The sequence below is a fragment of the Euprymna scolopes genome, chromosome 40, assembly GCF_053919585.1.
Source record: "Euprymna scolopes isolate OS-2025 chromosome 40, ASM5391958v1, whole genome shotgun sequence".
Taxonomy (NCBI): Eukaryota; Metazoa; Mollusca; class Cephalopoda; order Sepiida; family Sepiolidae; genus Euprymna; species Euprymna scolopes.
Window position 1 is genome coordinate 4664268 of NC_136521.1, and position 18050 is coordinate 4682317.

The window sequence follows — 18050 nt, forward strand, 5'->3', positions numbered from 1 at the left end:
TGGCTGAAAGGTCAAATTTGTTAAAACTTTAACCCCAATTTTGACCCCTTAACATTTATTGGTTTGGGCTCAAATCAAATTCAAAAGTTTAATCCATGTTCAAGTAACCTATATATAAAATTTCAAGTGTTTAGATCCAAAATTTGCGGAGGAGTTTGATAGAGTTTTCAAAGGTCAAATCGTTGAACTTTGACCCCATTCAATAGCCACATTTCTGGCTGAAAACTAATTAAAAAGATTTTCCCAAATCTCAATACCCCTTACGTCAAATCTCGAATCTGTGGACTGAAAATTGACAGAGTAGTATGATAGTGAAAAATACAAACATATATATATATATATATATATATATATATATATATATATATATATACTAGCATTTCAGCCCGGCGTTGCCCGGGTGTTTGGAGGTGTATGCTGAACCCCCCCCCCAAAAAAAGGGTTAATTTTTTTTTATTTGACCCCTATTATGACCCCTTAACATTTGTTTTGGGCTCAAATCAAGTTATTAAGTTAGATCCATATCCAAGGAACCTATATCTAAAATTTCAAGTGTTTAGATCCAAAATTGTCGAAGGAGTTTAGTAGAGTTTTCAAAGGTCTTAACAACCAAATTTCTGGCCGAAAACCGATCACAAAGATTTTCCCAAATCTCAGTACCCTGTATATCAAATTTCGAGTCTGTAGACGTAAAATTGACAGAGTTATTGCGTAGGGAAATGTACACACACACACAGACACGTTCATTTATATATTAGATCAACAACTAGAAGAAAGGACAAACTATTCGCCTGAGATCTTAGTGGTTAATTACAGATCGAAACATCGTCACGTCAGTGTTGCGGCATTTGCACATATGTCAATTTGACCCCTTTTTTGACTCCTTAAAAACTATTTTAACCGGCCAAAACCCATAAAGTTTTGGGGGAGATAGAGTTTGAAAATATGGAGACAGATAGACAGACAGAAAAAAAAACGTTTATATATTAGAAATAAATAAATGCGTGCAAGTAAATAGCATTAATGTATTGAAGAGCTTATGACATTAAATATTTATAAATACATACGTATTTTTTTTTTGTGTCAATATTTTAGATATTCTGACATCGAGTTTGCTTGCGGCAAAAACACGTAAAAACACTTAATATGGGGTGGGAGGGGGTAACAAATGGAAAAGAAACAGAAGATGTTATAAATGAAGAGAGACTGAAAGAATGGAGGCGGGGGGAATGGGGAGGAGAGAGAGAGAGAGAGAGAGAGGGATCAGGAAAACGGTGTCATAAAAAAGTGGGGGAGAGTGGTTTAAATTGAGACCGATGGAGATTTGCTACAATGGGGAAAGAAAGAGGAAAAGGCTTTGAGTAAGAGAATGGGGTGGGGGGGAGAAACAATGCTACAAAGATTGAGAGAGAAAGAGGGGGAGAGAGAGGGAGAAAGAAAAAGAGAGAAGGAAAAAGGAAAGAGAAAGGAAAGAGTGAGAGACATAGAAAGCATATGTATATATATGTTTTTAAAATATAATTATCCACTGACACGTGTTTTGTCGTCCACGACTCATCAGAGTGGATGAATCTAGCCACTCTGACGAGTCGTAGACGACGAAACACGTGTCAGTGGATAATTATATTTTAAAAACAATATCTATGCCGCTCCCCATGTGGGGGTACCAAGTTGGTTAAAGGGAAAATTATTCCCAACTTGCATTTAGGTAAAAATACAACTTTCGTAAATAATTGAATTCATTCAAAACGTGTCGCAAAAACAAAAACAAATAACATATATATATATATATATATATATATATATATATATATATATATATATATATATATATATATATATATATATATATATATATATCTGATGAAAATAGTGGGAATAGTATTCCGACAAAACAGAGAAATAAAAAGGAACAAACCGAATTCTGTGTTCATCAACGTTTCGTCTTTATTTCTCGAAGTCTCGAAATAAAGACGAAACGTTAATGGACACATAACTGTTTGTTCCTTTTTATTTCTCCCTTTTCCTCTCTCACACACACACACACACACACACACACACACACACACACACCATAATCACGTTGACACACCGGTTCCCGCTGGATCACCGAAGTTAAGCACCGTTGAACCTGGTCAGTACTAAATGGGTGACTATTCGGGACTTCCAACTGCTGTATGTGCTTTCTGCTTATCTCGGCATTGTTTCAAGCCATTCTAGACTTCTTGCCACTGAACTCAAACAGTGCTGATTAAGGAGAGGTGTGGTTGATTATTGCGCAAGCCTTGCTTCACAATTGCATGCGCAGCTGTCCTTGCAGGGGGTATCCTTTGTCTCTCGAGACTGAACGGAGGCACCGAATATATAAAATGGAAATTGCAAATTAAATTATGTTGAATTACAAAATTTATCGCTTGAGAAAGGAGTATAAATAATTATTCAAGTTTTTCCTTTCATCCGTATTCCAGTATTCTTTGAATTTTATTGCTGTTCCGGTTTTACACCATCGTATCAAATTTAATTTTTAATTCTAATGCTAATAAGCAAAATTTATAATTACCCACATCTATTTTGTTAACAACGTTTCCTCCGATGAGAGGAGCCATTCTTTGGAAATCCATGGACCAAGGAAAATTTAAAAAAAATTATTTGTACTCCTTAATTGTTTTAAACTTATATTCCTTGCGTACAAACAATTTTGTAAATCTTATTTGGCAAATTTTTTAACTCCTATCCAACACACACACACATACATATATATATATATATATATATATATATATATATATATATATATATATATATATATATATAACTACTTCATTTATTCACATAAATTTAATTAAGCCTGACGAATCCTATAGTTGGATGAAACGCAGAATATTCAGTGTAGCTTAATCGCCACATATATTTTATAAATTACTATATATATATATATATATATATATATATATATATATATATAAAATAAAAATTACAATTAAATTTACCAAAATAATCCAAGATGGTAAAATTAAAGTATATTATAAATATTAAAGAATTAATATTTAATTCTTTTAACTTTTTTGAAGTTATACATTTGGATTTTACCGTCACTGGATTTTTTATCGTCCACCAAACTATCCATTCGTGTGTAATCACCTTTTTCTTCACCATATTCCCTCTGCTTAACTTATTTTGTTTTCAAGTAAGATCTTTGACTTACTTGTTGTTTCATCAAATACTTCTGCATGCAAAATCATTTTGCTAATTCCTAACCTCTGATGAGAAAGAAAGTATTTTTCGAAACTCCGCAGATTAAGGACTATTCACTTATCTAGTGCTTCCTTTTCAGATTAAATATGTTTTTAACTCATTTCAAAGAGTTTTTTTTAACATACTTTATTAACCTTTTGCTCATATATATATATATATATATATATATATATATATATATATATATATATGACTTGAGTGCATTAGCTTCAATCAAAGCCGAAATAAAAACTTATGAATATATACATATTACTTGAGTTTCTTCAGCCATAATCGAAACTGAAACCAAAACTTATGAAGAATTCTTGATAAATCATTAAAAAAAATAAATAAATAAATAATTTAAGTGCCATCAGCTATAGTCAAAACCGAACCAAAACGTATGAAGAATTCTTGGTAAAATTATTGATGACAAGAAATGGAAAAACATAACAATTAAATGACCCGGATGTAAGCGTGACACACAAAAGAACACACGCTCTCGTATTAATATATAGATAATATATATATATATATATATATACACACACATACATATATACATAATTTAAATGAAACGTTGAAATTCCGTACGATTACGGGTTGTATTATACTGTAAATATAAAGTCCAAATAAATATCAGTATTTATAGGACGAGATGGCTTCTGTTGCCGGGTTCAAATCTATCGACCGGTGTTAATCGTGAAACCCTGCACTGATGATTCCCGAAAGGATGAAACACTAGTGTTTGTAGGTATTTAATAATTATTATAGTAAATAATATATATATATACAACCTATAATCGTACAGAATTTCAGTGTTTCATTTAAATTATGTATGTATGTATGTGTGTGTGTGCGTATATATATATATATATATATATATATATATATATATATATTGTATTGGTAGTAATTATTTGTTTGTTTAAAACAAAATATATAAATGTGTCACCCAAAAGAGTGCTTAATGTTTAGACGGAGCCAAAATAAGTGAATTTAGTTTACAAACAAATGGCTACACATAAGCATACATGTTTCAGCGAAAACCCAGTAAGGGAATCGCTTCGTCAGGCCAAGGACAACTCAAAATTTATAGAAAGTTGTCCTTGGCCTGAATTCACTTATATATATATATATATACACACACACAATTTAAATGAAACACTGAAATTCCGTACGATTATAGGTTGGATCATTTTAGTAAATTTAATTGTAATTTTTATTATGTATATATATATATATATATATATATATATATATATATATATATATATATGTTTGAGATGTTCAAATGTAGGGACTAATAAATACAACGAGGTTGGTAGATAGTGCTCAATAATAAGAGCAAAATATTTCTATTTGAGAGCAAAGAGTTACATATGGTCGCTACAAACAGCCATCTGTTTCAGTCAATGAGACTTTGTCAGGCGACCCTTAACCCATCGACGCCAAAAAGGAAAAGGGTAAAAACAGATGCTCCCCCCCCCCGTCCTTTTTCTTTTGTGGCGTCGATGGGTTCAGGGTCGCCTGACAAAGTCTCATTGACTGAAACAGATAGCTGTTTGGAGCGACCATATGTAACTGTTTACTCTAAAATATATATATATATATATATATATATACACGCACACACACATACATACATAATTTAAATGAAACACTGAAATTCCGTACGATTATAGGTTTTATAATACTGTAAATAAAAATTCCAAATCAATATTATCAATATTTTTAAGACGATCTCTAGCAGATAAAGAAAACTCATTATGCGAGATACAGCAATAATATAAATGGAAATTTTGAGTGAAATTCTGTAGAATTACAAGAAAATTAATTGTTTAACAAAAAAGTACAGAAAATAATTACAGTCTGTCTCTTAACCCACGGACTTTCAATGAACGGCTCATCTCATCGAAGGTAATATCAAACGGATACTCCAAGTTGAAAGAATAAGGATACAGGGTCAGTTGTAAAATCTAGAATGAATTGCCGTTTTGAAAATTAAATTGGATGTGATATTACCTCAATTTTAACACAATCATTTCAATTGTAATTTTCAATTTATGTGTTAATAAGCAGGGAGACCCGACGTTGCCCGGGATTGAATGATGATCAACGTATATTTCACACTCCTATCTTTTTATTGTCATCAAAATCTGTGAAATCGCCCGGGAGGAGGTTTCACATGCCTCCATGCAGTAACTTAGTCCAAAATATATGTTATTCTACATTGCACTCTAGAGAACCTACTGTTGCTTTTATAAAGTTATTTTATATAAACTTCTTTCAATTTATGAGCAAAATTTATAACTGCCCATATCTATTTTGCTAACATATGCTCTGATGAAATGAGCCATTAATTGAAAATCCATGGCCGAAGGCGGCTATATTGAATAAGATATCAGCTATACTACATAATCAAGTTACCTGAATTGTTTTTTTCAATAAAAGTTTTAAAATAAAGCTGTAGTGTTGTTTTCTTTAGGGTGACACTTATCGTTCCACCCTGTATGTGTGTGTGTGTGTATATGTGTATTGGGGTGGAGAGGGCTCCCGTAAGCCGTGGTGAAGGCAACCTTTCTAGGAGAAGCAAATCTCTAATTTAAAAAAACCATAAAGCGGAAGACCAGTACCCGCATTAAGCAGGTCTGCAGTTTAATTTGTTGCTGGCTATCTTGCTCTTGCTTGTTGCTGGATCTCAACATTTTGAACCGAGAGAGAGAGAGAGAGAGAGAGAGACTTAGCTGTCGTACAAAGCTAAGACTCTGTAGCATCATATTTGTATAGATACTCCCTCAGACATTTGGAATTATGGATTTTGAATGTCTGAGGGAGTGGCACTCGTCTGACAAGACGTTGCAATCATCATATATATATATATATTACATATATATTATATATATATATATATATATATACACACACACACGTTTTATTTTTTATTACCGTATCTTTCTGTTAAGTTACATTATTGTTTCAGCTACTTGGCCGTTTTTTTGGCCGTCTGTAGCTTCCTCAGACTTTTACAGAAATGTAAAATATAAAAAAACCGCCAAGTAGTGAAACACTAATGTAACTTAACAGAAAGATACGGTAATAAAAAAAAACGCATATTTGCTCTACAACGGTATTGAGCACTTTCTCCAGTTTTTATTAATTACCATTTCCACTATATATACATATATATATATGTGTGTGTGTGTGTGTACTTTGTAGTGTGCTTCCAACCTCGACAATCCGTCCGACAGAAACGAGGCCATTTCAGTGATCTTTTTGTTTTCAGACTGACGTAAATGTTCTTGGTAGGACTAGGAGGTCAACTCTTCCAGGCTTTGCTTTCAGGCTTTCCAGAAGGAACAAGTTTATTGTTTGTTGTCTGAGCCGCCCTTACTAGGTAACACCGACCAACTATTGAGACTTTTTTTTTTTGCAGGGACAGGGTTATCTTGAGTCGTTGATACATTTTTTTCTTTTTACCATTTAGAGTTGTGTCATATACCCTTGCGGTGAGATAGAGGTAAATACCGTGTGCATGTGCATGTGTTTATATGTGTGTGTGTGTGTGTGTGTGTGTGTGTGTGTGCATGCATATGTATGTGTGTGTGCGCGCGTGCATGCATTTGTGTGTGCGCGCTTGCATGCATTTGTGTGCGCGCGCGTGAATGCATTTGTGTGCGTGCGCGTGCATGTATATGTGTGTGCGCGCGTGCATGTATATGTGTGGGCGCGCGTGCATGTATATGTGTGCGCACGCGTGCATGTATATGTGTGCGCACGCGTGCATGCATATGTGTGTGCGCGTGCATGTATATGTGTGTGCGCGCGTGCATGTATATGTGTGTGCGCGCGTGCATATATGTGTGTGCGCGCGTGCATGTATATGTGTGTGTATGCGTGTATTTGTGTGCGTACATGCATGTGCGTGTGTGTGTATGTGTGTGTGTGTGTGCGTATGTATGTTTCTGCATGTGTCTGCGTGCGTGTGCATATGTGTGTATGTGCGTTATGTATGCGTGTGTGAATGTGTATGTGTGCGTATATATGTATGTGTATGTGTTCGTATATATGCATGTGTGTGTGTGTGTGTGCGTGCGTGCGTGCGTGCGTACTCACATTTGTTATCCGGACGCCGCGGCAGATCTCCGTATTTGGGAACCATTTGAACTCGGAATCGCACTGGTCCCTGATGCTACACTTTGTTTCGCACCATCCGCAGTTATAGATTTGATCCATTGTTAAACAAAGACCACAGGTGTCCGCCATCGAGCCGCATTTGTACATCTTCACTGGAAAATAGAAAAAAAAATCGAAGCCTTTATTGGAATGTCAGGTGAAAGGAAACGAGCGGATCGATAAAGAGGCGTACATTTAGATTCGTTCATACAGAAATAGATTTTCAGCACCGAGATAACAAAAAAAAAAAAAAAAAATCACAACCAGAAAACTGCCACTACCTACTAGAGACGTCCGTCTGCGTGTGTGTGTGTGTACATGCATACTGTAAATTTATTGTCATTATCAAGCTCATTAATAAAGAAAGGAAAAAAATATTCAAAACCAGAAAGTTGCAGCTATTTATACTGAAATCATTTTCCATTTAAATCACTGGTTTTCAACTACTGTGTCACGGCACATTATTGTAGTCAGCTGGAAAGAAGCCCCGTGGTATGGAGTTCCAGAAAATAGATTTTCAGCACTAAGATAAAAAAGAAGAAAAAAAAAAGTCACTCACAACCAGAAAACTGCCACTACCTACTGCAGACGTCTGTCTGTGTGTGCAGATATGTGTGTGTGCGCGCATACAGTAAATTGTCAACATGAACATTATCTATAATATAAATCTCACCCGTTTGTTTAAATGTATGTATGTATGTATGTCTGCCTAAAACTTTCGACAGACGCTACGGATTTCACGAGATCAGTACCATTTTGAAGCTCGACCCTTCGAACGACAAATATCGAAAAATTGGACAAAAACATTAACTCTTTCACCCTCAACTGGGCCCTTTTCTACAAGGAAGGATCGCTTTTTTCGCCGATATTTTCGAAAGTCATCCACTCTTTTCGATTGACTAACCTTAATTTAAACCTTCGCCACTTCCCGTTTGTGCGATGGACGCAACAGCAAAGACGTCACGTTTTTTTTTCACGTTCTTATCCTTCTTCGCGGTACGGGTTCGAGCCTGCATGCCTACTACCATTTTTTTTTTTTTTTTTTTTTGCTCAATACACATCTCCAAACACCCGGGCAGCGCCAGACACCTATGCTAGTTAATAAAGGAGGGGGAGGGGAACGCAACCAGAAAGTTGTAGCTATTTACTAGTGACGTCCCGACCCCGAATTCCAGTATGATAGTAAAATCATATTCCATTTAAGACCAGTGGTTTCAAACCATTGTTGGTTGGTTATTTTTGTTTCATGGCATATCAACCCCTTTCAGGTTATTTAATGCCGAATCCAAAGATTTTGAAAAAACATTTTTTAATAGAATATATATATATATATATATATATATATATTTTTAAGTCTGTTTCTATTTAACCCATAGTTGGGATCCTGACAGGTACTACAGGGTGACCCACAAAAAACAAAAGCTAAATGGAGGCCATCTAGAACATATGTTGTAGAACGGAGAACAAAAGGCCAAAGACTCGTGTTTTGATGCGATGTTTTCGAATATAATAAACTAGTTATGACCAAAGTTTCATTTCATTCGGACAAAACGGGGCCTACTTATAGTTGGGGCCCTTTTTTTTTGGTCACCCTGTACCACTCCGGACAGAGTGGACCTGGGAGCAATAGCAATTAAGGAGCGACTCCACGCACCCCAAAGCCCGCAAGCTGGGGCCTCACCATCGGATATAGTTTAAGGTCATATCCAGGACAATGGCTGTCGTTATGAAACAATTGAGGAGATGAAAGAGATTGTGATGTGGGTCATTGACACGCGCGCACAAGGGGGCTACCGTGGGGCCTTCCAGAAGTTGCTGGAACGGTACAACAAGTGCATTGCAGTCGGAGGAGATTACTTCGAAGGGGACTGCAGTTTCATGTGTGTACGATCAATAACAGTGCTCATACGAAAAAAGTCTGGAAACTTATTGAAGGCACTTCATATTCACACCATCGTCACGGAGATGATGGTGGTTAAGTGGTTAATGACAACAAATGACAACCTGGACGTGCCAAGTTCAAATTCAGTTCGTCCGGCAAAAGCACTTTCATTATTTTTTTTTTTCACTTCAAACAAGGCAAAGTGCCACTAAGTTGTAAGGGTCTACTATCTGGGACATAATTTGCAGGGATACTATGTAGGGAGTTGAGCAGCGAGATGTCTGTTCATATTACAGTTGAATTTCTTCATGTCAGTACAGTAAGAGAAGCAGGCGCTCTGGAAGGAATTCCAAAGTCTAGCAGTTCGAGGAAAGACGATATTTGCGTAGAAGGCTTTATGGCATTTAGAGATCTCGACAGTGTAGAGGTGGGACTTCGCTGCTTCTCGGGTTTATCGTACATATTTATATCGCGGGGGTACTAGCACTTTGAGTTTGTCAGACCACTTTGCATTAAAATACTTGTAAAATAGGCACAGATATGCCACATTTCGGTGATGGGACAGAGGTTGGACTTTGGTTGAAAGTGTGGAACGGCTTGGGTTGATTACTTATCTTTGAACACTGTCTAGGAGCAAGAAACTATTGGATGCATCAGCCCATATGTGGCAACAATACTCCGCGCATTGTCGAATAATGGCTTTGTAGAGATACAGGATACTCTCAGGTGTGAGTAGCATTCTAGTAAGGTAGAGAGAGCCCACCTGCGGAAGGTCAAGATGTTGGCAACCTTCACTTGGTCTGTCTCGAAAGTACCCGATGCCTTTCTAAAAACGAGTTCTAACTAGAAAGATATCAGGAAAACGAATGCCAACAATAGAATCATCTAATCTATTCGAAAGGAATGTTTTTTTTTGGTTATTTTTGCTTTACAGCATATCAACCCTTTTCAGGTTATTTAATGCCGAATCCAGTGATTTTGAAGAGCAATTTTTTAATAGAATATATTTGTTTTTTTTCAAGTCTGTTTCTATTCAACCCATAGTTGGAACCCGTACAGGTACTACCACTCCGGGTCAGAGTGGACCTGGGAGCAATGGCAATTAAAGGGTGGCTCCACACTCCCCAAAGCCCGCAAGCTGGGGCCTCACCATCGGATATAGTTTAAGGTCATATCCAGGAGCAATCGAAATGAATGAGTGGTGTTTAATAACAACAACAACAGCAAGAAGGTATTAGACCGAAATATGAGGGGAAGCGGACAAGCACGACGATTGCATCACTTGGTTGCTGCAGGGGAGTGAGCAGGTTTTACTTGGAGCAACTTTGCGAGATCGACCAAGGAATGCAAATATCAGATAGAGGCTTATTATTATTATTAGGGCTATGACAACAGCATATTCTTTTCCTTTTTTGATTCTCAGGTATATATCCATTGATATCTTACATGGTTTTATGCAGAGTGATGTTGTTCTCGGTTAATTGTGTCTGTGTCGGATATATACTCGAGAGTAAAAACAATGAAAACAATATTCTGTTGTCTTAGTCCTAATTATTATGCCCTAACCCATCAACAATGTTAGGGAGGTGACGGTGGCTATGTGGCTTATGACTGACATTCTGAGGGTGTCATGTTCGAATCCACTTCCTTCACCAGAAAAATTTTTTTTTTTAGGATGTTAGATGGGCAACCTTCATGTGGTCAATCCTGTAAGTACCTGATGTGTTTCTTGAAAGAATTCTAACTGGAAAGGTACCAGAGAAACGAACGCCAACAACAACTACCTCATTCATATTAACTGAATGCTGCACCTGTTCCTCCCCCACCACCACCAGATGCTTTCATCAGGATTGATACTTATTAGTGTTGGAACTATTAATCAGAAATCGGAAAAATCGGAACTTTTAGCGGTATCGGAATCGGAAAAATTAGTACCTATTTTCCGATGCCGATAAACGATTCTTTTAATTGTTTTTTTTAATCTTAATTTTTTTTTTTATTTTGTTAAAAGCAAATTATTCCCCTGCTGATAATAATAAAATCAAAAATATTTATTGATTTTTAACTAATAGTAAAACTAAAATCTATAGACCATCGTTTACAAGTGCATCTTTTACGCATGAGAAAATATCTGCACATTTTTACACGTGTTTTCACTAAAATTGTGGAAAAAAATAACTATTTCATAGTAAAATATTTAGAGCTTGTAAAAAAATCGGAATTGGTAATTGTATTGGAATCAGGGAAAATATCGGAATCATCCCATCATTAATACTTATCTTCCTCCTCCTCCACCAGAAGAATGCTTATCCTCCTCCTCCTCCACCAGAAGAATGCTTATCCTCCTCCTCCTCCACCAGAAGAATGATTATCCTCCTCCTCCAGAAGAAGAATGCTTATCCTCCTCCTCCACCAGAAGAATGATTATCCTCCTCCTCCACCAGAAGGATGCTTATCCTCCTCCTCCTCCTCCTCCTCCTCCACCAGAAGGATGCTTATCCTCCTCCTCCTCCACCAGAAGGATGCTTATCCTCCTCCTCCTCCACCACCAGAAGAATGCTTATCCTCCTCCTCCTCCTCCACCAGAAGAATGCTTATCCTCCTCCTCCTCCTCCACCAGAAGAATGCATATCCTCCTCCTCCTCCACCAGAAGAATGCATATCCTCCTCCTCCTCCTCCTCCACCTGGAGAATGCATATCCTCCTCCTCCTCCACCAGAAGGATGCTTATCCTCCTCCTCCTCCACCAGAAGGATGCTTATCCTCCTCCTCCACCAGAAGGATGATTATCCTCCTCCTCCTCCTCCACCAGAAGGATGATTATCCTCCTCCTCCTCCTCCACCAGAAGAATAATTATCCTCCTCCTCCTCCACCAGAATGATTATCCTCCTCCTCCACCAGAAGGATGCTTATCCTCCTCCTCCTCCACCAGAAGAATGCTTATCCTCCTCCTCCTCCTCCACCAGAAGAATGCATATCCTCCTCCTCCTCCACCAGAAGGATGCTTATCCTCCTCCTCCTCCTCCACCAGAAGGATGCTTATCCGCCACCACCACCTTAGCTTTTTATCGTTTTTATCAATATTAATACTTATATGTCTATGTCAATATTAATACTTATATGTCTATGTCAATATTAATACTTATATGTCATTGTCAATATTAATACTTATATGTCATTGTCAATATTAATACTTATATGTCTATGTCAATATTAATACTTATATGTCATTGTCAATATTAATACTTATATGTCTATGTCAATATTAATACTTATATGTCATTGTCAATATTAATACTTATATGTCTATGTCAATATTAATACTTATATGTCTATGTCAATATTAATACTTATATGTCTATGTCAATATTAATACTTATATGTCTATGTCAATATTAATACTTATATGTCTATGTCAATATTAATACTTATATGTCATTGTCAATATTAATACTTATATGTCTATGTCAATATTAATACTTATATGTCTATGTCAATATTAATACTTATATGTCTATGTCAATATTAATACTTATATGTCTATGTCAATATTAATACTTATATGTCTATGTCAATATTAATACTTATATGTCTATGTCAATATTAATACTTATATGTCATTGTCAATATTAATACTTATATGTCTATGTCAATATTAATACTTATATGTCTATGTCAATATTAATACTTATATGTCTATGTCAATATTAATACTTATATGTCTATGTCAATATTAATACTTATATGTCTATGTCAATATTAATACTTATATGTCATTGTCAATATTAATACTTATATGTCTATGTCAATATTAATACTTATATGTCTATGTCAATATTAATACTTATATGTCTATGTCAATATTAATACTTATATGTCTATGTCAATATTAATACTTATATGTCTATGTCAATATTAATACTTATATGTCTATGTCAATATTAATACTTATATGTCTATGTCAATATTAATACTTATATGTCATTGTCAATATTAATACTTATATGTCATTGTCAATATTAATACTTATATGTCATTGTCAATATTAATACTTATATGTCTATGTCAATATTAATACTTATATGTCTATGTCAATATTAATACTTATATGTCTATGTCAATATTAATACTTATATGTCTATGTCAATATTAATACTTATATGTCTATGTCAATATTAATACTTATATGTCATTGTCAATATTAATACTTATATGTCTATGTCAATATTAATACTTATATGTCTATGTCAATATTAATACTTATATGTCTATGTCAATATTAATACTTATATGTCATTGTCAATATTAATACTTATATGTCATTGTCAATATTAATACTTATATGTCATTGTCAATATTAATACTTATATGTCTATGTCAATATTAATACTTATATGTCTATGTCAATATTAATACTTATATGTCATTGTCAATATTAATACTTATATGTCATTGTCAATATTAATACTTATATGTCATTGTCAATATTAATACTTATATGTCTATGTCAATATTAATACTTATATGTCATTGTCAATATTAATACTTATATGTCATTGTCAATATTAATACTTATATGTCTATGTCAATATTAATACTTATATGTCATTGTCAATATTAATACTTATATGTCATTGTCAATATTAATACTTATATGTCATTGTCAATATTAATACTTATATGTCATTGTCAATATTAATACTTATATGTCATTGTCAATATTAATACTTATATGTCTATGTCAATATTAATACTTATATGTCTATGTCAATATTAATACTTATATGTCATTGTCAATATTAATACTTATATGTCATTGTCAATATTAATACTTATATGTCATTGTCAATATTAATACTTATATGTCATTGTCAATATTAATACTTATATGTCATTGTCAATATTAATACTTATATGTCATTGTCAATATTAATACTTATATGTCTATGTCAATATTAATACTTATATGTCATTGTCAATATTAATACTTATATGTCATTGTCAATATTAATACTTATATGTCATTGTCAATATTAATACTTATATGTCATTGTCAATATTAATACTTATATGTCTATGTCAATATGCTCTCCAGTCTTTTCCAGATGTATTGCTTCTTAGCTGACCCGACCCACCATTGTCCGGCAACATTCTGTTCTTTATTTAAAGCAAACCGCATCTTTCTTTCTCCACATATTTTTTGGATGCCAAGCAGCTGAACAATTAAAAGAATCGTTTTGTGCATTCGAAAATAGGCACACCTCCCCCCCTCCCCGATTCTGATACCAATTCCGATTAATCGTCCCAATACTAGTTCACACACTTACCTTGTATACTGTTCGGATTATCCAAGGGTCGGCTTTGTGGACCCCATGTGATTTCAAATGGTACGTTCCTGTATGGAATGTCGGGTTCGTAAGAAAACTGAAATAGAAGAAAAAAAAAAATTATTTATAAAACTAAGCATGTCTGTCTGTCAATTTTTTTACACTTAATTTCAGATCCGTGCAAAAGTTTTTACCAATTTAAAATTCCAAATCAAATTCAGACCCAAATAGGATTTAAAGCTGACATATCAATCTTTGCTTACAACACTAATGATTCAAATGCTGCAAATCGTTTGTTACTCAATCTGATTGAATTTAAGGTTTATGATTATTGTTATTATTATTATTATTATTGTTTGTTACTATTATTGTTTATTACTATTATTACTATTATTAATATTTTTGTTATTATTGTTTTTATTATTATTATTATTATTGTTTTTATTATTGTTGTTATTGTTTTTATTATTATTATTATTATTTATTACTATTATTATTATTGTTTTTATTATTATTATTATTATTATTGTTTTTATTATTATTGTTGTTATTGTTTTTATTATTATTATCATTATTATTGTTATTATTTATTACTATTTATTATTGTTATTATCGTTGTTATTGTTTTTATTATTATTATTAATATTATTGTTATTATTGTTGTTGTTATTGTTATTATTATTGTTGCTATTGTTATTGTTATTATTGTTATGATTATTGTTGTTATTGTTATTATTGTTATTATTTATAAAAAAACACCTATATTTATGAATAATTTATTACCTTTACTATTTTGTGGCTCTAAATATGAAAACTCAGAAATATGGCTTAAATTAGACTGAGTTCAAATATGGCGATATATAAATAAAGTTGACTTCTGCGCATTGGATTCCAAAGCGTTTTTATTCAAGAATGGTTCTAACAAATTATATGAGATGATTTTTAAAGATTTTTATTTCCTTCAACAATTTTTAAAACAAAGAAAAAACATTTGTCTCTTTTCAAAGGAAAATAATATTTATAAACATATATTTATGAATAATTTTTTACCTTTAATATTTTTTGGATCTAAATACAAAAACTCTGAAATATGGCTTAGATTGGACGGAATAACGTGATATATAAATAAATTTGTCTTGTTGGCACTGGATATCAAAGCGTTTTTATTCAAGAATGATTCGAACAAATTATATAATAAGGTCTTTACCCTAATGACGTTTAAGGATTTTTATTTCCTTCAACATCTTTTATCGTTGCAATTAATGCAATCGTTTCACCACTTTTTAAAACCAATGAAAAAATAAGGAAAATAATATTTATAAACATATATTTATGAATACTTTCTTGCTTTCAATATTTTTTTTACCTAAATACAAAAACTCTGAAATATGGCTTAGATTCGACTGAATACAAATATGGCGATATATAAATAAAAACTCTCGTGCGCATTGGATTCCAATGCGTTTTTTTTTCGTTTTTTTTTTTTTTTTTTTTTTTTTTTTTACTCCAAAAATGGTTGTAATAAATTACATAACAAGTAAGGTCTTTAAAGAATTTCAACAATTTTTTTTTTTATCTTTTTAGAACAAAGGGGGAAAAAAAATCTGTGTGTGTTTTTTTTTATCAGAGCAAAATAAATCCGTCTCTGACGTGTTGTTTGGTGAATTTCCACCATTCAATGAAACATGCAGAAAATTGAATAAAAAATTTAGTTGCAATGGAGGGCAACTCTTTTTGCTTTTTAGATTTAGCCGAAAATAAAACAATTGTCGACAAACCCACTTAGCAACAAAATCATACCCTTTCACGGTAGAGGTTCCTAAATGCCGTAAAGCATTCTGCTCTAAACAGTTTCTTTCCTCGGACAACTAGACTTTGGATTTCCTTTCTCGCTACCCGCTTCAATGACTGTATTGATATGCAGAAGGTTAAATGTAATTTAAACAAACATCTTGTTCATTTCTTCTAAACTGCTAAAAACTGCCTATCCTGCCTTGACAGAGTACAAAATAGACTTCGTGGCTTGTGGGGGATGCCCTTTTCTCTTCCCTGCAACCTCTTTCCCACAGAAGAGACGTAGCGACCCTGCCTTTGTTCTATCGTTATTTTCATGGCAAGTGCTCGTCTGAGCTCCATTCTCTGGTCCCTCCTCGTCAATCTTTTTCAAAAAACACCCGACTAGCTGAAACCACCATCAATAATTTTCCCCACTCGTTATCTGTGCCTAAATCAAAACATAGATTCCATGAACAAAGCTTCTTTCTTAGAACTGCACGCCTGTGGAACTCTGTTCCGCTTGCCTGTTTCCCTCGCGACTTCAACCTGGATGTCTTCAAGTCTAACACAAACAAATTCCTGATGAACCGCTCCCCCCTAAGTAATGACACCTTACCAATTCTCCAATACTATTGCTACACTATCCCATTGATTATTGTACACACAATAACCCTTATCCTCGAGTGGCCATTGGGACTTGATAAGTGGTGAACTCCACGTAAAAAAAAAAAAAAAAAAAAAAAAATGATCCCAAAATTGTTGCTCCTTACATTCAAATAGGGGTGAAGGTAAGTTTTTTTTTTTTTTTTTTTTTTTTTTTTAAAAAAAAGAGACAATTCTCATTTCTTTTTAGTTTTAGTCTAAAATAACAAAAACCAATTGCCAACATAGTTGTTCCTTACGTCCAAATGGTGATGTGCCTGGTTTGGTGGGAACGCGAGTAAAACAAGTGAAGCATGCATGGTCCTCCGTGAATGCATTGTGAACGAGGTATTAAAAAAATGACTAAGTTCAGCATTTGCCCCTGCCCCCTTTCCATTTAGCACCAAAAGTACCTAGGGGACGTCAAATACTCGTAAAAATGAACAAACAGTGCAGTTTTAGGCCTTAACATATTATAATTTGAGTTCTGCACCATGCAAAAAGAGAAACGATTATGTCCATCATCCCCCCCCATTTAGCCCCAAAGTCCCCAAGGCCTTAACATATTATAATTTCAGTTCTGCACCATGCAAAAAAAAAAAAAAAAAAAAAAGAAATGACTAAGTTCATCATTACCCCTCCCCCCATTTAGCTCCAAAAGTCCCCAAGGGCTTAACATATTAAAATTTGAGTTCAGCATCATGCAAAACTGCTAAATAGACATACACAGAAAATTTTGGACAAATATCGTAAAATAGTCCCAAAAATGGAGTGTTTTTTTTTTATTATCCCTAAAAGAGCCCCTAGAGCACACACAAGAGTTATCGCGAAGTATAGACAAACAAAATTATATAGAAATCAGTTAGTTACAACTTTTCAGAAAGTTTTATAAAAATCCAAGGCATCAATAATTTTTTGATAAGCACAAAAGTGCCAATTTTAGTCATTAGGGAAAGGGGGGCAACCATAGTTTTCCCGGAAAAAAAAAACAAAAAAACCGTTTTGTTACTTT

General features: G+C 33.8%; 1 protein-coding gene across 13 annotated transcripts in view; it reads right to left on the minus strand.

Annotated features, from left to right (window-relative positions):
* LOC145265357 (plexin-A4-like) overlaps positions 1–18050 on the minus strand; it is a 1096693-nt gene that overhangs the window by 198707 nt on the left and 879936 nt on the right. For all 13 annotated transcript variants that reach the window (XM_080121138.1, XM_080121137.1, XM_080121136.1 and 10 more), the window contains 2 exons: positions 14621–14717; positions 7351–7523 (listed from right to left, as the gene is read on the minus strand). In XM_080121138.1, the coding sequence (XP_079977264.1) occupies positions 7351–7523; positions 14621–14717 (270 nt within the window). The remainder of the gene's footprint in view (positions 1–7350; positions 7524–14620; positions 14718–18050) is intronic.